The following is a 25,667-nucleotide window of genomic DNA, read 5'->3' on the forward strand; positions in this document are numbered from 1 at the left end:
AAGGTTTTTATAACTTACCAACAATTGATATTGAAATATATAATATTAATCAATGGTCTTCAAAAATCAAAACTATCTACCTTATACTGTATATGCATATACCATTTTTTTTTTCTTTATTGTTATTGTTAACCAGAAATTTCTAATTTTTGGCTCATAGTTTTATGTCCATGGACTAGCATTTGATAATATATACTTATTGCGATTCCACAAACGTAAATCATCTCTCTCCATATATAGCACTTAAGACTCGACCTCATATTTGGTAGTACTGTTACAATACCCTCTAGCAAGTTGACAGCAATTTTCAATTTGCCAATAACTTGTAAATCGTAAAAACTTAACATAAAAATTGGGATATAGAATTGACTATTGAGAGTAGTGGAAGATATGAGATAAAGAAGAGGGAAACAAAAAAAAAACAGAGTGGAAATAGGAAGAGTCGTTATCGAAGAAATGGATCCAAGTTGGTACCATACCTTTAATCTAAAGGATGCATCCGCCATTTCTATCGACACCACTCACCAAACCCTACCCAAATTTATTTTTTTCTTAAAGGTTTTTAAATTATATATTGTTGACTTTATTATGATGTGCTTTAAAAAAAAACAATATTGTGATTTTGTAATTGACCATGAATATGAGAGGTTTTGGAATATAACATATAGGTGAACTACTAGCCAATTGTTAGTCGGATTACTGGTTTAATAAGATGATCAGAACAACTAAACTTGTAAACTTCCATCGATTACAACAATCTTGTGAGGCTAACTTGAAGTAGTTCACCATTTTGGTTGGTGAACACTATATATGTCAATTTATGTTCTCTAATATATATTTTCTTGTTTGGTTTTCTCAATATGTGTTGTCGAGTCGAAAGTGATTAATTGATCGAGCTCAAGATCTTGCTATTAAGGCGAAGTAAAGATTGCAATTCATATTGCTGTATCCTAACAAATGTGATGGTCTCTTATCGTTCTAACATCTCTCTTTCAGATTTATATAAAAATATATATATTGTCTACAAAACTCATTCATCCACATCCAAAATTTAAAATTTGGATTATTACACAAAAGTAGATAAACCACTAGACAAATAATATCTAGTCGAATTAATTAAATTACTCGTCTAAATTATTAGCTTTTTAGATATATATATCTAAACTAAGGACTAAAGCTAGTTAGTGTAAATTTGACTTTTTTTTGTTCTTTGAAACTATGTGTAATATCTATTTTTTTGTAAATGCAAAGATAATCGAGTAATGAACATGAAAACTACTATATTATAAGGAAAAAAATGGTATTTAAATAAAAAAATATGAATAGTGATTGAAGAACCGTACAGGTTATGTTTGTGCAGGGAGAGGGGTCGCGAGTGCGTGGGTCGGGTACAGAGGATGAGTCAGTGAGTCAGGACCTGTTTCCCCCTTTGTAGGGACACTTTTACCATCCTTTAATGGGCCTATTCTTTTCATAGGCCCATTTAAATCATATCAGTCAGTCTTTTTCTTGGGCCTCATCTTTGTTTTGTGGTTCTTGCGATTTGAACTATCTGATGGTGACTACAATTGGACGACCGCAGAACAACCCAACCGTATATGCTGTCTTTTGTGGGCAAATCTTTTTTATTGATATGGATTGTCTCAAAATAAGTGATAGAAGTCCGATATAAAGCATAAAACAATCTCTCATGATCAACCATTAAAAGAAATAAACTAGCAACAACCCATGTTCCTCTTACTGACATACATACACATATAGTCAAAGATTTATGCAATAATTTGGACTTTATTAAAAATATTTACAAACCATATAGACATATATATAGTCATTTTTGATATCTTGGTTTCAAAATCTTTCTAGATCTTTAGTTCCAATAAACTTTCAATTTAAAAGCGGTTTTCTAAAAATCCGAAGTTGGCCAAGTGATATATTAGTCCTGTCCAAACTGACACAACTCACGAATGTGGTACGGGTTGAAAAGCCTTAGGCCATGTTCGTGAGGTAAAGATACTCGCGGTCGATCAACTTTGGGGAACGAATTCGTTCTTGGAACTTTTGTTGATTGATTACGGGCGTCATACGTGACGCCCCTGTTCTTTTTTATTTTTAGGACGGTTTGGGGGTGTTACAAGAGTGGTACCAAAAGACGACGAATATATTGACTCATATCTTTTATATCTTAGCATAGTTTGCTTTTTCACTTTTAATGTGAGAATTCTAACATGCACATTTGAGATAATGAATCATTTTCACTCATCGTTTTGGATCGAACCTCGTTTTGTTTTTGGTTTGGTCATAACTTTTTAACTTGAAAACCACTTGAGAGTGAGTCGACTGATTTATATACTCCTTATATTTTACTTTATATCCCATATTTTTTTATGATGTAAGATTCTTAACATAGTCAAGTACTCATAATGATCTAGTAGTTGAATGATTTACGATGATTCGAATCATTCTACTTCGATTGAGGGTGTACACTAATTAGATCCTATTATATATGATATAAACTGATATATATAAGAATTATTATATAATGCAAAAAATGATCATAAGACGGACGGTGTATATTTATTTTGAATATAATACAAAATTATCATATGTCCAACTCCAGATTCGTGTGCATGTCTCTACGTATCTCCGGATACGATCATGCTATAAGAGTCAAGACCCCTACACGATATGACAAAACGAGTAGGAAAAACGTGACACCAAAAGATATTAAAAAGCTGAAACTAATATATAGAAATGAAAATGAGAGATACATATCAACATTATACAAGAAAGAAAATGAATAAAATAATTGTAATGTAGGACTGAAAACCTAAAAAGAAAAAGAAACATCAAAAGGTTGCCAAAATAAAAAAGTAACATGAAAATAAAACCTGACCAGAAATTTCCATAAAGCCCAACCTATTTATTTTGCCTACACTCTGAGCCCCACTCATTAGTTGCTCAACTATTTTAATTCCTTGTCATAATTGTTATTTAAGAACCTTTATAACTTTCACTTTCAGGGTATATAATCTCTATGGATTTAAATGGAGAAAACCCCAGTGACCATAGTTTGATTTAAGGAAGGGAAAGTTATAGGAATGGATTATGAAATATTATAAATTTTGCATATTAATGCAAAATATCTATCTTTATAAAACATACTTTTAAAAATATATAATGTTAAGAAACAAAAGGAGGTTAATATTAAGTGAAGACTCTCACTAAAGTATACAAATGAAGAGATATAAAAAGCAGGATAAAAATAGAGTCAAAAAGAAAGAAAACAAAAACAAGACATAGCAATTTGAATTTAATATTTGGATTCCAAATCCAAGCTCATGGGTCTATTCTACTGTTCACAGTCACACACACACTCTCTATCTAAGCTTCTTTTGACTTAAGACCAAAATGAATAACCCCAAACCTCAAACACTCAAACATAAACCCAAAAAATCTCTCTCACAGAGAAAAATAAAACACACAATTTTAACCACAACACTTGTCTCTCTGCTAACATACGCATCCTCTCCGGTTCTTGACTAATGGGCACCTTCCGTCGCCGCCGTCGCTTTCTTTTAGCTGCACTCGTCACATTTGCTCTCCTCCACCTCTTCTCCGCCTCCTCCATAGTCTCCGCCGGTAAGAAACCAATAACAATGTGATTTTTTTTTTCTTGCAACTCAAACCCGAAAATTTCTTGATTTTCTTGATTTCATAATAAAATTTTTGGTTTGAGTAATTAAAAACGCAATATTTTTTGTAGTCCAATGGTTAAATGTACTTGATGTGTAAATGGTGAGCGAGTTAACTCAGTAGTGGTTAAATTCATTTACCAGATGGTAGATGGATTGGTCAGAGAACCGGGTCGGATTTACCGGGTGGGTTCATAAGGAGTAATAAGCGGTTTGGTGGTCCGGGTTCATCACCACCGACGTGTAGATCGAAGTGTGGGAAATGTCAGCCGTGTAAACCGGTTCACGTACCAATTCAACCCGGTTTAAGTATGCCATTGGAGTATTACCCTGAAGCTTGGCGGTGCAAGTGTGGCAACAAGCTCTTCATGCCCTAAAGTTTGATCAATTATTAAACAATTCAGAAGAAGAAAAAAAATGTTTTAATTCTTTTTGTTTTGTTTTTTGTTCCTCATTTCTTGTGCTTCTCTGATTAATTATTGTAATGAAAACTATATGTTAATATTAAAAAATTGGTCATGTGAAGAAATTGAGGACTTTGGGAAAAGGCAAATTTTTGAGGGGTGATAGTACCGAGAAAGAAAGAGAGCATTCATCATTTTTACCCTAATGACACTTGCTTCATTGTAGAACCAATTGATATTGCAGATGTCTAATTCAGGTAGTGAATTTCTATCTTTTCTTTGTTATAACTTGTAAGAAAATAAATATGTCATACACAAAACAAATCGTTTTTAATCAGTAACATGAAATGACAAATGTTTTAGACAGGTATAAATAGTAAAATATCTTACTAATGGTAAAATCATTTTACTACATAGAATTTCTGAAAATAAGTTAAAACGTTAAAAATAGGTTTCACTAAATAGAATTTCTGCAAATTAGATAAGTTATAACTAAAAAAGAACTATAATTAGAAAACGTTAAAAAGAACTCTACAGGATTAGTGATGTAATTTGTTATGTTTTAACACATCAATAATATATATATACTAGTAGAAGTAATTTTTTAAAACGTGGAATGTAATGAATATTTTGAATGGTAAACTACCACAACTACGTTTTTAAAATGTGAAAATGTATAGAAATAGTTACTTTATATAAATATAAGATGTTTTGGTTAAAAGCACAAAGTTTAATAAACTTATATTTTTATATTAAAAACATAGTTAAATATCTAATCAAAGAGAGTTTGGCAAATGATAAAAATTTCTGCATAATATAAATAATCACAAAATTTCCTGTTGAAATGTCTTTTGGATTTTTGTAAATTAAACAATCTTATGGTGAATTATTTGACAAAATCCGCCAAAAACAATTGTGAGTGATGGATATTTGTTTTGTTTCCATTTGGTGTTATCAGTAAAATCAGTGATTTGCCCCTTATTTTCAAACAAATCCCACTTAACAAAACAAATCCTAAGTACTTTGTTTGTCTGGTTATGCATGTTTGTTTGGACCCATAGGTTTTTGTCCCTCGACAGCTATGAAGATTTCATTATTGCTCTTTGATGATAATTTATTAATTTTTGTAAGGTATCAATATAAATCATGATTAATATTTATATCGTACTTGCACGTGTAAGTATGCAGCAGGACCATATTATAAAAAAATGAAACAAATAATAATATTATTATAGAAAACGAATGTAAAAAGTAGTAAAAGCATTTATGGTTTGGAGTTTTTCCCATTTTCACTACAAAGCCGCATATGTACTCGTGTCGTACTGCATACTCTGTTCCTTACATATAAGTTTGCAATATCTGAATTAACTTCTCTCGTTTCTTTTATTTTTCTCCTTATGAGATGTACCAAGTTATTCTACTTTTGATTTTAGTATTTGGAAAAGTATCTACTTGTCTCATATTTATAGCTTGATTTTACAATTTTAGCTTTTTAAAATAGAGAGGAAATAAAGAACCATTGACCTATAAAAGATACACAAATAATTTCTTTGTAGATGCCTAAAAAGCGTACTAGTTACAACAATAATTGTATAAGTTGGAGAATGATGGTTTACTCTAGACTTATAGAGATGTTATGATCATCATTAGAAGCTGACTTACGTTACGTATAGAAAGATTATGAAACGTATTAATTTCAGGGTCGAACGGGACAAGACTTTGGTCCTATATTCGGAGTTCGGACAAGTCATGGTTATAAATTTGTGTAGATGACATAAATGGTGGAGAATTATTTTGATTATGAGCTTTGAAAATTTGGAAACACGTAACCATTTACTAACTTCTAACCACTGTCCTATCGGTCGTGTAGGGCCATTGTACTCGACCCAAACGTTGACTAATAATAACAACTGCATGGTGTTTATATCATAACGAACATATTTGTAAGATTTTAGTATTTTACAACTTTCACTCCTTTTTTTGTGTTTTCGATTTTTTATATACTCTTAATTTAATATGATGGTACGTAAGGTACGTTCTACATGAGATAGTTGATACTCCATCGACGAACGAAATAACACAAAGGAGCTATTACACAAATTCTTAGGTTCTTTATGTTTTTCACATTTAGGAAAAAAAAAGGATAATATTAGTAGATAACCAAATAAAACATACAAATTAAGAAATTAGCAGAGAGAAAATTTTTTGTTACAAAATAACCATGGACCCACGTTGTCGGAAGAAAGGAAATAACAAAGCTACCCTTCATTTGTTGTAAGATGAACAGTAAACGAAACACATCCGTGTAATTTTTAAAAATAGCATGTAACATTAAAATTTCACATGTTATATTTAGTTTAAAAACATGCTATTTCAAAAAACGTTATGAATTTTTAAGAAAAAACATTATTATGAAATTTTTTTACATGAACAGAATCTTAAGAAAAAAAAATTATATGTGATTTTAATAAAAACCATATATTACTAAAAAATAAGAATATATTTTTAAAGAAATCACGTGTGATCTTAATAAAAAACGTGTATTACTACAAAATATCATGATAAAAAGAGATATTAAACTGAATAGAATGTTTTTTCCAAAAAATATCATGTGCTTTTTATAAATACTATGTAATAAGAGAAAATAACAAGATAAAAAGAGGATAATATGTTATCGCATGTATTTCGGAAAAATAACATGTTACAAAGGACATTTACGTAATTACACGTGTTCTCCAACATGTTTCCGACAAGATATTGTGACTCAAGGTTAGTTTGTACATTCTTTTCAAATCTATAGTCATTTATTATAAATACTCAAAAAAATAAAACATAAATTATTTACGCGTTCTCAGTTTGTATCAATTTTGACCGGAAATTGGTTATATGGCATGCAAACAGTCCAAAAGTTAATGCAAAGGTCGAAGTTAGAAAGATGAAGCAAAGAGATAAAAAGGATAGCTTTTCAAGCAGTTATGTATCATTTTTTTGATAAAAGACAGCTATACGTATCTTTGTTGTCTTCTATACTAGTTTAGAAAAAATGATGCTATACTTTTTTTTTTGAATATTTGAAACATTACACTTTTGTTATCTCTGGTCTGAGCCATACTATTTCATATATTCTACAACATCTAGTCGTTTAAAAGTGGCTAAGCTTAACTTATTATGTGAAGTGCCTAACACTTTCATAAACATAGATTTTAAGCAATTGATGTGTGATTGGGACGTTATAGTAAACCCTATTCAATACTTATTAAGAAAATAGAATGTCTGCATTTTAACGTGAAGAAAAAGCAAATAATTAGTGTGCTTGTGCGAAACTGTAAATAATGTCAAAGGGGTCGGAGAAAAAAGCAATAATCAAAGGAGTTTACAGAGATGAGACTGATGTGATGGGTTTGGTTGGGTTGGTGGTCGACTGTACAGACATAGCTTCCACTTTTCCTGTAAATTATTTTCACTCTCTCTTTTTGTTTTGAGAAAAACTTTGTTTGTCCATTCGCCGAGGAAAATCTAGTATATTGTTCATACTAAAAATGCTTTAGTTAAGGCATACAAAATATGCTTTTTGGTTCCATAGTATAAGATCCATAATTAAAAATTTCGCTACACATTAGATAGGCAGACGTACGTAGCATTTAGTAAAGAAATCAAAGACTAATCGATTATTAACTTAATAAAATCAAAAATAAAATTTTGTGTAGTCAATAAAAAATATAACAACTATGAAATGCACCAATTTTCTTTGACACACTTGAAACCACACAATATTTTTACATTTTTTTAACTTGACCAACAACAAACACAAATTAGTAAAATCTAGGATGCTCTTTTTACTAAGTCGGATTGTGATTGAAAAAATAATTGTTGTTCTCTGAACATACAGGTTATGATCCAGATGAATGCTTAATGAAGTGACAAAAGTCTACTGCATATATCCATAGCCTTAAACTAGATCCCATGCACCTACAAATATTGGATGGTGGTATCTATAATATATTGTTAATATAAATAAAAAGTGAAAAAATCACGGTAATTTTGATATCATATTAAAATGAGAGCAGTAATTATTGCCAATACTGTTTTTTTTTTTGTGATTCTATTTCTGCGTGGTCTAACGAGCCAATATCCAGCAACTAAACTACAAAGCCAATATGGGAATATGCTAGCCATAAAAGGAATATAAACGAGAAGCATAATCTAATTTGCTTGAGGAATCATAAAAATAAGGTACTAATGGTGATAATTAAACGATGGATTAGAAAATGTAGTCACTTTTAAAAATGAACAGAAAATGAGAAGTGCATTGTCAAATCGATCGCATCAAACGATTCTTTTTCATATAGTTTGAGATAAACATCAGAGAATAGTCCTTGAGTAGGTTCATAGACACCGTCCTACACTTGGAAACTTCAATTAATTCTTCTCTACCCCACTTTTCTTATTTTATCAATTTCTTATTGCACTCAAATGTATTCTTTGTAAGTTGAAACTTATCTCTCATTATTTGTATAAAAACCCAATGGGCTTTAGTCTCCAATATTATAGATTCGGCCCCCTCGTTCTACAATTGTTGGAGTGGTTACGACTTAGTTGGTTACACATAGTCGATCATAGTTGTATACTTGTTAGCAGCCAATTGATTTTTTATTCTTTGGTTCTCAATAACATTTGTGACATGTCATTAGCATTGTTAGTGATTTAATAATGATCCTATATATAAATTTAAACTGAATCAGTACTAACCTCGTTGAAGAATTTTCCCGGTTTACGAATAACCAAGATATCTATAAATAGTTCAATAAACTTTATTCCCATAGAGAGTGGTCCCCTGTCTATTACCATGCAAATTTGAGTTTACGACAAATAACCTACACAAAGTGAAAAAACCTCATGCGTGAACGACACACCACACTACCACAGTCATAAAGAATCACTAAGTTTATACGTCATAATCACTATAGTCACTCTCTTATTGTTCCAGTCTCGTGAATAGAAACGACGGAACAGTATAGTCACTCTCTTAGTTAAGTTTCCTGAGCAAAGAAATCATAACCTCTTCCCCTTTTCTTCTTCTTCTTCAGTGGTTTCTTTGTTTTCAATAACAATGGCGAAATATGACATTGAAAGTGGTGGTGGTATCGATCTCTATCCCGAGATGAAAGAGAGTACGAAGCTTCGCTGGACTTTCATCAGAAAAGTTTATGTCATCATGCTGCTCCTTTCTATCCTTTTTCTCGGAGTAGCCGCCGTTTTTCTTTCGTAGATCTCATCACCAATCCCGACCATCCCCTCGACTTCTTTTATGTTGTATTCCGGCTTCGGTTCCTTCGTTAAGTCTCCTTTCACATATTTCGTTTTTAAAAAAAAAAAAAAATCAGTTGATCCTTCGATTTCTTGCTTATTTAGAAATTATAGCTATGCTAATTGGGTTATTTAGGGTTTATAGCTATGTTAATTTTTTCGGCATCACATTGCTTATTTAGGGCTTTTGGGTTACTTTATTTGTGCCAATGCGATTCACCAAAAAAGCTCGAGATTTTATCGATACAATTAGCTACACTTGTTTTTGTTGATCTTGTACAACGAATTTAACTGTTCTGTTGATTCATCGCTTGAATGCTTATATATTTAATGGTGTTTGTGGTGTTGTGGCCACTCTTTGCTTTTGAGAAGTTCCAAAGGATCAGTTTGAACATTAATTGTTAATTAAGAACAATAAAAGTGGGTTGTTGTAGTATTAATGTTCTTGTCATGACAGTGGAGGCACTAGAAGAAACGATTGAGGAAACTAACTAAAGAGGATGCACGAGAAGATGAGACAGACATCCGATTAGTCTCCAAGCTATAAGGACGTACATCTTCCTACACTTGGAAAACTCCAATTAATTCTCCTCTACCCCGCTTTTATTATTTTGTCAATTTCTTCATCCAATCAAATGTATAAAGCTCATAGTTCCTTTGTAAGTAACTATTCTCACATTGTTTGAATATATACGTTGGAGTCTCCCATGGTTTCTAATGAACTTCAATTGGCACCAATATTATAGATTCGGTCATCCCGTTCTATTGTTGTTTGAGACGGTTGGTTGGTTGGTTAAACTTACACATAGTCGCTCAGTTCACAAAGCGTAATTGTTATGTTACGCTCTATTTCTATGAGATAAATTAGCCATATGAATTTTAAAGCTTAAGAGTAAAATGATGTATATATGATTCTACATTTACTCATGTTAGAATTCTAAACAAGATTTCTCAGTTTAAATAGTAAAAACTTGATATGGCTCAAACACTTGAAGTGACAGACACGTTGCAAATTTGGGACTACGTTGTGAATAAAACTTCTGACTGGAAACGGTGTCTTTGATTCGTCTTAATTGCGACCACAATGATATAATCTACTAGTAGTCTTATAATATTAAGGAATATGAGACGGTTTATCGACTACATTTTTTGTCATAATTTTGTGATGGTTTTGTCATTACTTTGTGTGTAGTCATTTATTAGTTGCAAAATAATCATAAAACCATTACAAATATTTGCGACAAAAAAAATTCATAAAATATAATCCCAAAATGCATGTTTTCTTGTAGTAAACATGTTCCTTAGAGTGGAATTTCTTCATATATTTAAATATCTTAGTTGGCTTGGAATACCCTCCAGGCCTCCATCTTGGGTCATGGTAACCCATATAGATAATTTTTATTTTTCAAAACCTAAATAGTAGTTTAATAAATTCATAGCCTTAGCTATATCTTAGTATGTTGATGTAATTTTTATTTTCAGGTCCACAACTGATTATTTGTTTATCTGTTTTCTCAAATAAGTCCACTTCCTATATTAATCTTAGTTAATCTTTATACAATGTATCTTCTTTAAATATGCTATCATGAAAATGACACAGTTTTTGGTCTTTTATCAGTCAGATTCCAAAACATTTTACACCATTTCGATATCCTACAAACTCTTCTCTCTTGACTTTTGGGTTAAGTACTTGTCTTGATCCACATGTACAAGTTATTTATAAAACCAAACCTTTTGAGATTAAACAAAGCCTTAGTTTAGTAATTAATAACCAAAACCCATAAGATTGGTTAACGTTTTTGATAAATGATTCTAACGCGTTATCTAAAGAACAAACTCTATCAGATTATGAACTGTTTCACTGTAGGTCTCTCGTTTAAAGTAAATTTTCGATTATACAGTGAGCTTTCTAAAACTCTTAAAATCATACATTAATAACACTTAATCAACTCACTAGATCGTCATTTGATATACATTTTATCCTCTCTTTTTTTTGGTTTTAGAAAAGGAAAATTAAAGAAATAATTGTCATAGATATCATAATTACTGTATATCCGCTATTTTAAATATATAGCATTTCAATTTACAAATTTATTTCTATAAATAGTACAAGAATAGTAATAGTCTCCTTTCCATTTGCATATATTTTGAGTTACGACAAATAAATAAGACAAAAATTACGTACCCGTTAACACCACAGTTATAAAGCAGCCCCAGATAGAACACGTGTCTTAAGATCATTGGTACGTCTCGAGATCCAATATGACGGTGCAGTGACTGTAAATTAACCCGTAACTCACCTCTTGATTCAACAAAAATGAAAAACCGATACTTTCCCGGCAATGTTTGGTTACACAGTCAGTGTCACACTCACACACCCGCGGAAAAACGCCGTCCACTGAATTCCACGTGTCGAAACATAATTGGGTAGTTAGAGTAACCACAGTGACGGAACAGTAACACCAGCATTACCCTTTAGTTTCCCCGTCACTTTCTTTCTTCCGTAGTTTCCTCAGACAATCAAAAACCTCTTCTTCTTCTTCAGAGCTTTGTTTTTTTTTGCGATTTCAACAACAAAAATGGCGAAATCTGACATTGAAACTGGTGGTGGTAACGAGCTGTATCCGGGAATGAAAGAGAGCTCGGAGCTTCGTTGGGCTTTCATAAGAAAACTTTACAGCATTTTGTCTCTTCAGTTGCTTGTCACCGTCGGAGTCTCCGCCGTTGTTTACTTCGTCCGTCCGATCCCCGAGTTCATCACCGAGACTCACCGTGGCCTTGCCGTCTTTTTCGTCATCCTCCTCCTTCCTCTCCTCCGTTACGTCTCCTTTCACATACTTTTGTTTATCCATTCATTTCTAGGTTCCATCATCGTCGCTTAGGGTTTTGAGTTGCTTTATTTGTGCGGTTCACTAAAAAAGCTTGCGACTTGATCGATATAGTGTTCACTTTAGCTACTCTAGCTTCGTTGATGTTGTGAAACTATAATGTTCCGTTGATTCATCGTTTAAATTCTACTGTGTTGTTAACGATTTGATATATCCACTTAGTTTGTAGAGTGTTTCACTGAGTGATCTGGATTTGATGTGTGTTGTAGTGTTGTGGCCTCTGTTGGCTTTTGAGAAGAAGCATCCGATAAACTGCATTGTCCTGTCCATCTTCACTCTCTCCATTTCCTTCTCTGTGGGGATTTGCTGCTCTCTCTCCCAAGGTATGGATACAGAGATATATCACACTTGGTTGGCTTGTGGTGTTGTTAAAAGACAAACCATTTGTCATATTTTGCCTTGGATTGTTCTCTGCTTGAAATAATCAACCAACACTAGTGTTGGTGTGATATTGATTAGATAGTACTGTTTTCTTAACCATAAAAGTTGAAATTTAGTATCTTGTTGGCTTTAACATGGTGAATCATGAAAAAGAGGAACATGGCATGAGATGCTTTCATGCTTTTTTGTCAAGCAACTTATTAACTCTGTTTCCTATAACTAGAGTTACACCATTTGGTTAGAATCTAATTTCCAAGTATTGTGAAAACAGGGAGGATTGTTCTGGAGGCTGCAATTCTCACAGCTGTGATGGTCTTTGGTCTAACGATCTACACCTTCTGGGCAGTGAAGAGAGGACATGATTTCTCCTTCCTTGGACCATTCCTCTTTGGTGCTCTCCTCATTATCCTTGTCTTCACCCTTTTGCAGGTACTAACTCAGTAACTCTCAATCTATTCAAAGTTTTGGGATATATTATCACAAAGCTAAACAATGAAATGAATGCAGATATTCCACCCTCTGGGGAAGCTATCATCGATGATATTCAGCGGAATAGCTTCAATAGTGTTCTGCGGATACATCATCTTCGACACCAATCAGCTGATCAAGAAACTCAACTACGACGAATATATCACTGCAGCGATTCGTCTATACCTCGACGTTATGAATCTCTTCCTCAGTCTCCTCGGCATTATAAGCAACTGAACGTTATGAATCTCAATCTCCTATAGTATTCTACTTATTCCAGACATAGATTTATCGAATATTAAGAACACATGTTTATGGCTTGATTAAGTTGTTAACAATACCAAAGGTCCAAAACATTCTACATAAGCAAACAATCCTTAATGATTTATTTGTCTCCTTGTGAGTTTAGAAATATAGGCAGCTTCTTTGGTCAATCAATGGATAGATATTACAACAATAATGGGACAAAAAAGAAGCATATTTGATGTTGTTCCCAATAAAATATTGAAATTGGACCCATCAATTTTAAAATTAAAACATACTATATATCTATTACTTCAACTTTGTTTTTTTATACAAAAAGACCACCAACAACCAAAAAAAAACTAAGAACATAGATATTACAGATCACCCCCACTAAGTTTTGTTTACCCAAATGCTTCCTCACCTTGACTGGTAGGTCCATTTTATCCTATACCCAACCCAAAAAACCATTACCTTAAAAGAACCCCTACTAATGAAATTTGACCACATAAGTTAAAAAAAAACTCACACTTAAACCAAGCAGCCATTGAACGTTTATTCACATCCTAAACTTCCTCTCAGCAGCAAGAACAAGAAGCCTTGAGACACCTTGTGTCCACATTTCATATTCCCTTTGGCTCTTGACCTCGAATTCAACATCACCTCGCATAACCGTCTTCAAACCGAAGTATCTTAGATCATCTCCTCCCTCTAGCAAATGTCGTCCAGGCCAGGCCGGGACATTCTTGATCACATCAAGCACAATGTCTGTAACAAAATTGGAAAGATAGTAAAATAATTAATAGAAGAGTCTTCTTCAAGTTCACATTCAAAAGCAAGACAAAAAGTAAAAGATTGAAGGGATTTGATCCTATAGTTACTTTAGTCACATATACACTTTTGCTTTTTCAATTTTTTTTCCTTTTCTCGTCTCAAATCCCCATATCTAAAGCAGACCCACCTCAAAGTTTTGAATTCTCTTTACCAGGTTCACATATAATTGACTCATTGACAGTAGATAGTGACAAAAAGTAAAGCTTTCAATATCAAACTAAAGAAACATTCTTTGTTTTTAAACCCATTAGAAGAATCATCTGAAATGTCTTGGAAGGAATTAGAGAAATCTCCAACCAAACTATTCAGGGTTTAAAGTGGTGTTATACTTATAGTATGTAAAAAGAGTAAATAATCACTTACTCTTTTTCTTCTTGGTGAAGGTTCCTCCAACATGCCTGCTCTTCATCTTCAACATAACCTATAAGTTCAATAAATCAAAACAAATTAGTGATTCTGTAAGAGATGCTTAAGCAGCAAAGACAAAAGTGGATCCCATGATTTCAGTATCATCATCATTATCAAAACAGTGCTTTTTATTTTTAAGCTTTAGTATTGTTTCTACTTTCTCTTCTTTTCCTGCCGTTTGAAATTTCTCTTTTCTCATCTTTTTGTGTGTTTCATATAACAAAGTTAACATCCATGTGAAGTAACTAAAGATTCCCACTGATTCACAAATAATTTGGCTCTCTTTAATCTTTTTCATCAGATCAACAACGATCATTTCCTAAAGTGAAACGAAACTCGAGGCACAATAAGAAAAAGAATCTTTACCTGATTCATTTTGTTGATGTAAACAGATACTATCTTCCAGTGGAGATCACCTGCAAAAGTCACACATCATTAGACAAAAGATTCAACAACTAAAATTTAAACTTTTAAATACACAAGTTTGAATTTTTCTTACCTTTGCGAGTGCGTTTGAGGAGTTCACAACCTCTAGCGAGCCATTCTCTACTACAAGTTCCCAAGAAATTCTCCTGTTGTACAAGTTCACCACTGTGACTACTGCTTGAGCTTCCATTGCTACCATTAACATTATTGCTGCTTCCTCCTGTAGAAGTGAGTCCTTTATCCATTGGTATCACTGATGCTATGTTCCACACTTCCTTCATTGCCCTTGCCTTCAATGTTTGCACTCCTCTTAAAGCTACACACCAAAAATACAAATCAAATTACCAAAAATTAACTTCTGATTCCTTCATAAAGTTCCAATTTTGAGCCAATCCCTAAATCAATGCTATCATTATCTTCAACAAAATCAAAACTTTAGCAATTCTCATTACAGGGTCAAGAAGTATTAAACATGTTTCAACCTAAAGTCAATCAATTTTAGCGTTTTCTTTTGAAAGTTCCAAACTTTATCAAAACTCTGTACTAAACAAACCTGTAGCTGCTCCGGCGGTGAGAGTCATAATATCTCCGGCAGAACGAACATTGACGGCGGAGCTAACAACAGAAGCCAAATACTCTCTCTCAGCTCCCATAACTTCAGCAGCTTCCACACACTGAGCAGCCACAAGGGTCGCAGCAGAAGCAACGGCCATGTCAGTTTTAGCCATCTGCTCATCCTTACCACAGCTAGAAGACGCAGCGGTGGCTGCTGCAATAGCAGCAACAGCTGCAGCAACGCCGGCGACAGAGACAGCAGCGTGAATCTGAGCGTTATGAGCCCGAGTCTCCTCTTTCTTTTTCTCTCTCCGGTCCTTAAGCCACCGTCCCACCGTCTTGGACTGTGTAGCTGTAGCGGTTATAGGTCCCGGAGTTGCCGCCGTTGAACGGAACTGAGAATTTACACTGTTCAATGAATTTTTGTTCGCTCTGCAAAATTGCTGCATTTTAAGATTAAAAATTTGAGTTTTAGTATCAGAGATTCGCCAGAACCCAGAAGAGTGAAGCAAAATCTAAAAAAGGAAATGTTTTTGGAAGAAGAGTGATGAACAAGAAAAAGACAAAACCAAATCAAGTAAAGGAGATTGCTTTAGACCAAAGTGTCACTAAATAATACTTATTTAATTAAGAAAACCAACAATTCGTTAATGGGTTTAAGGAATAATTATAAAATTGAATTGAAATGATGAAGAATCATCGGAAACAGTAGTGGGAGAAAGACATGATCTCTGGGTATGGTTGGATAAAGAGAAAGCTTCTAGTGAAGATTCTTTTTTTATTTTCACAGTCTCTCATTGTACCCAAAATTGTCAGTGACGCAGTAAAAATTGAAACATTTACATAGAGAGTAACACCAAAACTCAGAAACCCAGAACATGCTTTAGTATCAAAACTAAATACAGTTTTGGTCAAGAAATTGGAACCTTAATGTCGTCGGATTCGGGAGGAGACACAGGAGGACTGTCGGTCAAAGAACCATTAAGTGGACCACTACTGTGAGATAGCCGACCAGATGTTCTTGGTGATACTTCTTGCTGCAAACAAAATTATTAAAGAAGATGAGACAAAAGTAGAATCAAGAAGAAGAGATGATGACAAATCCATAAACTTGTTATTATGTTTTTAGGGACCCAGAAAGCGAGTGTGTAGATAAAAATCGTAACTTTTTTTCTTGATTAATAGTTATAATTATTGCGCGTGAAAATTTTCTCTTCATTAATCACACTTAATAAAGAGAGATTCATGAACATAATTTGCTAAAAATTAAAACTTTGATTGACCATATTTGGGAAATTCTGATGAAAGAAACAAAATAAAATTTGTCAACATCGAAAGTAAAAAAAAAAAGAATGCTTTGTTTTGTCCGGAAATGCTCTGTTTTTATCTGAAGAAAAGACTTACAGAGTGAGACAAGATACGATCCATGACCATTTGAGAAGTTTCTGAACAAGCGAAGGAGAATGGGTTTCCGGTGACAAGTCCGGTGTCTTCCGTGTCGCCGTCGCCGTCTACGACAGAGGAGATGGGTTCTTCTTCTTCTTCTTCTTCGGTTTTGGAGAGGAGAATCTGAGGGTTGGGTGGTGTTAGAGCCTTGGAGACTTCGAGAGCAGAGACGCTCCATGAACGAGCTAAAAACTCCATCGGTTCGAGTGGTGTTTCCGGTGGACGGTAAACCGGGTCGGGTCTCCATGTCGGAACCATGAGTTTTTCCATTTTGAAAGAAAGAGAGAGTGAAGAGAGAGAGAGATATAGAGAGAGATATATAGAGAGAGAGATATAGAGAGAGAGTTTTGATGGAAGTGAAAGGTTGTCAATGGGGATGCGATTTATAGAATGACAAGTGACAACGAAGCTGTTCTTTTCATCACTCTCTCTGCTTTTTCAGCTCTTCCGTTTTTTCTTGCTTTTTCCCTACTACTCTCTTTCTCTCTCTCTAAATGAAAAATAAGCTAAAATTTTGTGAAAAAATAATTAAAAATGAAGCTTTTTTTTTATTTTTGTAAATTTTCCAAATATACGGATATTTTCTGAAATTGGCCATCAATATTTTTTTAGGTTAAACGAGTAATTAAAAAAAAAAAAAATACACAATTCACTTTTTTGTGTGAATTGATATTCCAGAAGGAATTGGAGAACATTTCAAGATTTATTATTTGAACGATTTAGTTATATTAAAGAAAATATCTTTACTTAAAAGACAAAATTTTATGTTGTAAAGTTTAACGTTGTTCTTTTTTGGCAACTTGTTGTATTCTTTTTGGAATACAGGATATAAGTAGAAAATAATCAATAAAAATATGGTTTTTTGTGAAATGTTAATCTCACATCAACAAAAAAGTTGCTTACGTGGTAAATATATAGAATCTCACTCATCTTTTGGATAAAATAAAAAGTTGAAATAGAGTTTGGAACTAATTACTCGTAGAGCAGCTCAACAATTTATTAATGGAAGAAGAAATGAAGGCAAACAAAATCTACTTACAGACCATTTCTGCATTGTTCTAATATTTTTGCCACGTTTCATTTGAAGAACTGTTGATGTTTCTTGAAATCGAATGGAGGACAGTTCTATACTGTTCGAGTTTATAATCGAATGATAGAAAAAAAATAATTGGCATGCGTTGCAATGACAACGATGATTCATAGATAATAAATTAATTACCCGAAATATATGGGGACAAATGAAAGAGACTTATTAATAGATATGCTAAAAATTTAATTGAATTCGATAAGTGTTTTTGAGTTTTTTTTTGTTAGTATAGAGGACATAAATGAGAAGAGAGACCTCTCACCATCTCGTATCTTTCATGAGTAAACCTACGAAAAGCATGGAAGATAAAGCCTCTCGTCGGTCGATCTTCATCTATCAACTAACTACTTGAAGTATATTTAATATTCGATGGATTGATATTTTTCTATGACTTTGATTTTGTTTCCAGGGTTCGTCACTCTTTATAGTTCTTTTAAATAGGAACAAAATGGTTTGACCCCAAAAACAATACGGTCAAAACATCGTATATTATGTAGTTGTAGCCGATAAAGAAACTCGTATATTGAAAATTAAAAATACGTATTTTAATTACCCAAATAGAAACAATCAAACAGCTGTTGAAAAATTACAAAAAAAAAACTAAGAGTAAACTAAGTTAGACTTGAAGTTCTTCTAATTGAGTAAATTACAAGTAAAAAAAAAAACATTTGTAAAGCAAAAGAAGTACGTCGTACGTGTTGGACTGGAACTAAACTACACTGCACTGCAACTAATTTGTACGTTAGATTAGAATCTCAAAAATGTGATCTTCTTTCTTCTCTACTTGCATGCACAAATACTGTATGCTTCCGTACATTCAGTTTCACAATAGTCTTGTCAAATGCATCTTCGCTTCCCTGTCTAAATATGATCACTTTACATAGTTTATTTTGAAACAATCGCAAAAAACAAATAGCTTTTCCAAACAGTGCTGCTGTAACTGAGATATTGTGAATTATACGTGGTGATGTTTAACAGTATATGTGGTACAATTTTGGATTATAAGTTGGTGAAGAAGATTCCTTTATTTTTGTGGGTTTAGGTTAGAGATTGAGTTTGCACAAAAAAAAAAAAAAAAAAGGTTAGAGATTGAGTTCTTTTATAGTATAAGGATCTCCACCATTGTTAATACATTAATGACACTCAATGTTATACAGATTCCGAGAATTATATTTGATTTTCGACGTGAAACTTCTATATCCTTTTTGTATGTTTTGTTTTAGATGTGAAACTTTCTGAATATTAAAAAAATCAATAAAACACATCTTGATATCATAATAAGAATATTTTTCTGAAATACATAGGATTCTTAGAAATACAAAAATTTGATTTCGTAAATAATGAGCAATGTAAAACTGTTTCAAATGAATGATCGCCTCAGGAGAATATGGTCCCCAATCTTGATATGTAACAGACACACCACTCAGCAGTTAGTAGCAGGACTATTCTCATTTCATGCGTTTGGAATTGTGGTTATTATGTTTTCTGATTTCAACTACTTTGTTTAGTACTACTATTCTTTTTTCTTTGTCTCAGATATTATAGTTTATATTCAGATATATCATCATACATCCATTCATTGCATATTTCTTAATGAAGATATTTTTAGATTTTGTTTTGATTAGTTTCAACACTAATGACTCTCTATCTCTCTCCTAAACCTTATTAATTAAATCTTTGGAGAGATTAGAAAAAGTGGTTCCGAGGAATCCATGGGAAATGTAGCTGAACTTCATGATTTCTCATGGTCCCTCTTAATGACACTACCATTGTCCATTTTACAAGTGCTTTCCCTTCCTTTTTCTGTTTAAGTATTTTCACATTATCAACAAAAAATTCACAATCAGCTTATCTAATCAGAATTTCAAAAGAAACATTATTTATAACAGAAAGAAAAAAGGTAATGTTTTCTAATAGTCTAGAATAATATGTATATACACAATCCGCAATGATATCTCCGTGACACATATATAGAAACGTTTGATATGAATTTAATAGATGTGACATTAAATACAAGAGACCCATTGGGCATAAGAGAATGATAGAGAGAAATTAATTTTATTTGTGGTTATGCGGATGGGTGGATGTGTTGGGACTCCACAATAATCTTTATCTTCATCATTAAAGTTTGACACTATTCCTACCTATTTTATATGCCCACAGTCCAATCCCCGATTTTAATCGTTTTGACTAAATCCCTTAGATGTATACTTGCCTTAGATTTTTTATTTCTCTTCTTAAAACATTATATTTGATCTGTTTATCATCTTTAGATGCTAGTGTGTTTATGGAGAACATGTAGCCATTTTTGTATGTATCATGATGATTTTTCATAACAAATAGTATATGATTAGCTTTCCAATTCTTGTTATTTGTATTCAATGATATTTTGGGAATATAGTAAGTAGTTTACAAATCTAGAATATAGAAGTGTTAATAAAAATGATTTGAATTCACAATCTCGTCGAATGTACGACACATATGGCTCATAGATATAAGTGATCAATCTATCTCCTTCAAAATTTGATGACCATTTTACCAAACCCGGTGAATATTAAAGTATTTTACACTTTTTTTTTTTTTTGCTCATCCGATTTTAACATTATACACTTCATAAAACAGAATTTGTGACCAACTCTAATCTAAAAAGACTAATAAGTGACTAACCATACACTGATACACATCAGTCATCACATAAACAACCACGTATCAACTACTCTATCTCTCTATTGTCTTTTCCTTACACTCAAATCTCATTGTAAAAAAATAATAATAATAATAATAATCTCATTCTTTACTGTATAATTTAAGCGTCGAGAAGGTTACCAAAAGACTCCATGCACATATGTGAACTCTATAACCACGGGAATGTTTTTTGTGTGCATATATATATATATATATATATATATATATATATATATATATATACTTCCAATGATCATGTATAACAAACAGAATGTTTTTTGTTATATATATAAGAAATAACAAATTTACATTATTTTAGACATAGAATATTTATCATTTTTATAAACAGAATATAAACCTGATTTGTTTTTTATCTAATCTACTTAATTAAAAAATATTTGTGTGAGGATGAGAGACTTGGTTGCTTCTATTGTGTCGGGATGTTTTTCCTATTGGTTGGTCTGTTTCTTTGGCTAATTTTTTGGAAGTTTAGAGGAGGTATGATCCTTTGCTCTTTTCTGATTACATCTTGACTAGTTTCAAGATTGTTTTGTATTTGACTCTTAATCTTTCTAATATATAAGTCTCAGACGGAAAAACAGAAAAGAAATTCATGATACGGCAATAATGACGTTTAACGCCACTGAAGTAAAGAAAGGAAAAGGCCAAGAGATTCCCTCTTTGGTCTTCACCAACACAAACGCATTGTACAATAGGGCCAACGGAAAATTAAATTAAATAACCGTCTGCATATTTTTTTTGAGTTACGAAAAAATCAATCGTTTTAAAATGACATCAGTATCTTATTGTTACATATGCAGGTCCGTACTAAATATTTGGAGAGGTCTAAACCATTGTGAGTAAATAGGGAATTTAGATATTTTAATAATTGTAAACATCAATACATTGAGAAATTTATTTTTATTTTTTTGAATTTAATGTTAAATTATATTCAAAAAAAATAAACTGTTTATACATAGAAATGCAAACTTTTTAAAAAAAAGAAAAATAGATCAAATGTGTATTCTATCTATCTTTGATTTTGAGCTTGCCTTGAAGCAAACCACACTTGGATTCCTTTTGGGTACTTCTCTTCACCTCTCACCCTTAGTGTGCTTAATCGATTTCTTATGTTTTTGTCGATTAGCCTGATTATCTTCTGCGTCCTCGACGGCGTCTCTCCATGTCTTCTCTCATTTCTCTCTCTCCATATAGAATGTATCGTGTTTTGAAACACATACCGAAACACAAACCTTGTAGTGGCGTCAAGATCTTTACTCACTAACTCCTTCACGATATCTAGCCATTTGTCCGTATATTTGCTAGCTAGTAGTCTTGAGACAGTATATTTATTTTATACGTAAACGGATTTACACTTAGAAAATTCAAGACACATAAGGAAGTAAGAACCAAATCATAAAAAATTGCATGCACTAGCGGTTTAACAAATTTTAGTATTTTAGTCTTCGAGTTTAAATTGACATATTATGATTTGAACATCAAAAAGTTTTCGAAATTCCTTTAACAAAAAAAAGCTTTTTGGAAACACTACAATAGTATCTTAAGTGACCAGATTTTTTTGCGGTATTATGATCCCAACAATCTAAAACAAAGCAACCGCAAGAAACAACTACTCCTTGAGTCCTTCTCTTCTTTGTTGTGGATCCATTTAGTATATTCGTTGAGTAACCAAACAACAACAAATTTTTTTTTTTTTTTTTTTTTAACATTGATTGTTGTTTGAAATTTTACGGAATATTGTTTATACACCTAAATATTCATACGGAATTTTACGCAAATAAAGCATTAATATTGCTGGCTACTTGTAAGTATCCTTGCCGAGAAAGGTTAGACATATGTACTATATGGTAACCTTGCATCCACTGTAAAAACTTATTGTAGTCACTTTCATTTTTGGGTTTTAGACTTTAGACACACAAGTAGTATCGCTACTGAATAATGATAATGAATTTATTGTTTGGGCCGCGTAATATGGCCCATATAAATTAATTGGACTAAGAAAAACCTAAAAGTAAATGGCAGCCGCCGGAGGTAACCTTAATTCTCTGAGATGAGTGTCTTTTGTGTATTTATATGGTTTCGCGTTCTGCAAATCGTAGGAGCTTCTTCTCTATTAATGTCTGAATGATATAATTCGTGATCTTAGGGTTAGGTCCGTGACTATTTTCGTTTGTGATATTTAGGGTTTTTGTGAGAGAGATTTGTGATGTCTTAGTTTTATGGGATGTGGAAGGGGTTGAATATGGTGATGATACAAGAGTATTGTGGACTAGAGTTTCAGATCTGGGATTCTTCTCCCAGAAGTTGAAGATTAACCCTTGGCTGTCTGAGTATTAATTCCCCTTTCACTCAATATCTTATCTTTTGATTGATTTGAAGATAAATTTCTCTGTTATTGTTTTTTTTGTTGGTTGATGTTTTTTTTTACTTATGAGCTGATGATGAAAAAAAACAATTATCTTAGCGGATTTCAGTGAGGTTTTTGAATCAATGAACTGAATTTGTTACACACACTGAAGCTTATTTGTTCTTTCAATGTTTTTTGTTTTGTTTTGTTGGATTACTGTTATGGGTTTGATGATGATGATGCAATGATGAGATAAAAGCACGAAGAGTGTGAGAAGAGCAGTGGGTTTACCGTGAGCTCTCCTTTAAAACGACTTCTCCTTCCACTGAGCATTTTTTATCAAAAATTTTGCCCTATTGAAGAAAGAGTTTTAGTGTTTTTTGTTTTTGTATTGGCGTCCATTACCAATTCTGAGGGATAAAAACAGTTCCTTCAGGTATAATGGCTTGTGACGCTATATTGGTTGTGGTATATCCTGATCTTTTTGCTTTTTTCCATGCCTTTTGATCCTGGAAATGCCTCGCACATTATATCAATTGGTTTTACTTTTATCTGATGCTGGTAATTACTTTATTCTAATGACAACCAACTATGCTACATACATGCATCTCTTTCTGTCAAAATTGTTACATTGTTCATTTATATTATATGATAGTGTTATCTCGGTGGGCAGAGGGAAGTTGGTTGCGTTAGCTTCTCTAGTATATCCGTTTCACAGTTTTTCCTCTGTTGAATTCTTGCACTAGCTTTCATATGGGCCATATTAAGTTACATGTGGGTGGGTGCCGTAACAGTGCAGCAACCATTCTGCTAGCTTGTGCAAGAGTTTAAAAGTGGTGAAACTTTTATTTGGATAATCGAATTGGTTGAGGAGTCTAACAAGTGATAGTAGCTAAAGAGGCTAGAGGGACGCTAGAAAAAGAACAAACCATGAGCGTATGAAATTACTTTAAAACAATACCCCATGCCCCATGAACTATTATTCTTCTTCCTCTCTTGTAGATGAGGCATTCGGTATCTTCCTCTACTTTATCTTCTTCAGTGTCCTTCACTACTACAACTTCTCCAAGCTTCCTTCCAAATTATGCTATCTATTTCACATTACGGGGCTTCCGATTCAACTAATTTTAAACACAGAATCCAAAGCCTGCTTGACAACAAAATGCACATCTAGAGGAAATCAGATTCACCAAATTCTAAAAATTAGAAATCTCAACTTGCCTTTATTTTAAGCTTCTCACATCCCACCATTTTCATCCAAAGCCTGCTAGACAACCAAATGCACATCTAATCAGAGATAAAGGAAAACTTGAGGGATACGTATATTTGGAAGCAATATGATCCTGACATACATTATGTGTATGGTCCTCACTCTTGAGATGCGTGTTGAAATCTTCAAAGCTTTGGCCAGCAAAATCGCACATTGAGCAGCACGACCAGGGAGACTCACCCGTTTCACTTCACTTGTCCTGAAGAACAAGTCTTGTTGTCAACTTTTTATCCCCTGCAGACCCTGAATCCATATCATCTGTTGAAAAAACAAACTAGTTCAGAAACAGCTTTGCTGGCTATTTCAAAGCTGCGTGAGAGAGAGAGGGTAAGGAAAAACACCTGCTAGTAACTAGTAAGCTTTTCCAGAGCCATTCTTATTAAACCCCAGACATAAAGTTTTTCCAGAGCCAGTCTGGAGCTGGATGGCGTTGAGGATATGCCAGAAGAATTGTGTATCCATCAATATTAGGCCATAAAGAGTACGAGCTAAGCTTTCCATTCACGACCAGATATGAGCATTATATTAGCCGGAGGTGGATTCCTCTCCACCCACTCAAACAAATCCGTTTGAAGTTCTGTTTCAGTAAAGAACTTGACCAGAAGAGGCAGAGATTGACGAGAGAGACCATATTGGGTCATATTCATGGATTTTGGGGACTGCATTTCTTTGAGAGCTTTAGAGTGTCATAACCTTTTAGTTGGTCGAAGGTTTTGCAGTTTGTCTTTCTAACAATTTTAGAAGAAAAATATTTTGAAACATGTAAAACCTCTTTTTTGAAATGTGTTATTCTATCTCTAATCTTGAAACTGTGAGGTTTTGTGATATACAGTATAACCTCTATAAATTAATACTATATAAATTAATAATTTTTATAAATTAATAAATTCTTACGGTCCCCAGTTGGGACCAGTGTAAAAAATGACATAAATCGATAAATTAATAAGATAATATTTTTTTTGAAAGTCCTATGTAAATCTATGGTCCCATCAATATCATAAATTAATAATTATATAAATATATCAACTATATATATATATATATTATATGTAAAAAAAAAATTATAATATATTTATAATATTTTTTTGCTTAAATTCATATTTATTCTTTGTTTGACTATAGTTTTCATATTTTACTGTATCAAAACTTTTGGTGTTGTTATCTAAACAATATTATTATGTTTTACTTTAACTGGTTCTAGAAAG

The 25,667-nt window shown here is 32.8% G+C and overlaps 3 protein-coding genes, 3 long non-coding RNA genes, 7 other non-coding genes and 1 pseudogene across 18 annotated transcripts; 10 read left to right on the top strand and 4 right to left on the bottom strand.

Annotated features, from left to right (window-relative positions):
* Positions 1-3,274: 3,274 nt before the first annotated feature.
* CLL2 (EPIDERMAL PATTERNING FACTOR-like protein) lies at positions 3,275-4,277 on the top strand. The gene is made up of 2 exons (NM_001036564.4): positions 3,275-3,639; positions 3,837-4,277. Exons 1-2 carry the CDS (start codon positions 3,543-3,545, stop codon positions 4,067-4,069), a joined length of 330 nt encoding a protein of 109 aa, NP_001031641.1. The 5' UTR covers positions 3,275-3,542; the 3' UTR covers positions 4,070-4,277.
* Positions 4,278-9,025: 4,748 nt separating this feature from the next.
* AT4G06220 lies at positions 9,026-10,136 on the top strand. 2 transcript variants are annotated; one of them, NR_144083.1, is made up of 2 exons: positions 9,056-9,431; positions 9,861-10,122. It is a non-coding gene; the product is annotated as an uncharacterized misc_RNA (transcript). The 2 variants fall into 2 exon arrangements; NR_144082.1 differs by having other exon boundaries at positions 9,026-10,136.
* Positions 10,137-11,741: 1,605 nt separating this feature from the next.
* Positions 11,742-13,550, top strand: AT4G14730 (Bax inhibitor-1 family protein). The gene is made up of 4 exons (NM_117558.3): positions 11,742-12,220; positions 12,501-12,614; positions 12,944-13,101; positions 13,180-13,550. Exons 1-4 carry the CDS (start codon positions 11,983-11,985, stop codon positions 13,375-13,377), a joined length of 708 nt encoding a protein of 235 aa, NP_193209.2. The 5' UTR covers positions 11,742-11,982; the 3' UTR covers positions 13,378-13,550.
* AT4G14740 (auxin canalization protein (DUF828)) lies at positions 13,534-17,535 on the bottom strand. 4 transcript variants are annotated; one of them, NM_202820.2, is made up of 8 exons: positions 17,011-17,535; positions 16,533-16,643; positions 15,605-16,049; positions 15,125-15,367; positions 14,992-15,041; positions 14,581-14,638; positions 13,913-14,151; positions 13,534-13,831 (listed from the first exon to the last, which is right to left on the bottom strand). In NM_202820.2, the coding sequence occupies exons 1-7, from the start codon at positions 17,320-17,322 to the stop codon at positions 13,943-13,945; spliced, it is 1,428 nt and encodes a 475-aa protein (NP_974549.1). In that variant the 5' UTR covers positions 17,323-17,535; the 3' UTR covers positions 13,534-13,831; positions 13,913-13,942. The 4 variants fall into 4 exon arrangements, with proteins under 4 accessions (NP_974549.1, NP_193210.2, NP_001329636.1 ...); NM_117559.6 differs by having other exon boundaries at positions 13,534-14,151; NM_001340963.1 differs by having other exon boundaries at positions 13,602-14,638; positions 17,011-17,520.
* Positions 17,536-21,849: 4,314 nt separating this feature from the next.
* Positions 21,850-22,131, bottom strand: AT4G14743 (annotated as a pseudogene). Its single transcript has one exon.
* A 675-nt stretch (positions 22,132-22,806) lies between these two features.
* On the top strand, positions 22,807-23,281 carry AT4G06225. The gene is made up of 2 exons (NR_141982.1): positions 22,807-22,993; positions 23,082-23,281. It is a non-coding gene; the product is annotated as an other RNA (long non-coding RNA).
* On the bottom strand, positions 23,033-23,455 carry AT4G06235. Its single transcript, NR_141983.1, has one exon. It is a non-coding gene; the product is annotated as an other RNA (long non-coding RNA).
* Positions 23,085-23,180, top strand: AT4G06240. The gene has a single exon (NR_141984.1). It is a non-coding gene; the product is annotated as an other RNA (small nucleolar RNA).
* AT4G06245 lies at positions 23,276-23,369 on the top strand. The gene has a single exon (NR_141985.1). It is a non-coding gene; the product is annotated as an other RNA (small nucleolar RNA).
* AT4G06250 lies at positions 23,432-23,525 on the top strand. Its single transcript, NR_141986.1, has one exon. It is a non-coding gene; the product is annotated as an other RNA (small nucleolar RNA).
* Positions 23,526-23,595: 70 nt separating this feature from the next.
* AT4G06255 lies at positions 23,596-23,722 on the top strand. Its single transcript, NR_141987.1, has one exon. It is a non-coding gene; the product is annotated as an other RNA (small nucleolar RNA).
* A 169-nt stretch (positions 23,723-23,891) lies between these two features.
* Positions 23,892-24,038, top strand: MIR4221. The gene has a single exon (NR_141988.1). It is a non-coding gene; the product is annotated as a microRNA ath-MIR4221 precursor (primary transcript).
* On the top strand, positions 23,955-24,709 carry AT4G06265. The gene has a single exon (NR_141989.1). It is a non-coding gene; the product is annotated as an other RNA (long non-coding RNA).
* Positions 24,106-25,284, bottom strand: AT4G06275. The gene is made up of 3 exons (NR_144084.1): positions 24,804-25,284; positions 24,545-24,720; positions 24,106-24,456 (listed from the first exon to the last, which is right to left on the bottom strand). It is a non-coding gene; the product is annotated as an uncharacterized misc_RNA (transcript).
* Positions 25,285-25,667: the final 383 nt, after the last annotated feature.

This window comes from Arabidopsis thaliana, chromosome 4, assembly GCF_000001735.4.
Source record: "Arabidopsis thaliana chromosome 4, partial sequence".
NCBI lineage: Eukaryota > Viridiplantae > Streptophyta > Magnoliopsida > Brassicales > Brassicaceae > Arabidopsis > Arabidopsis thaliana.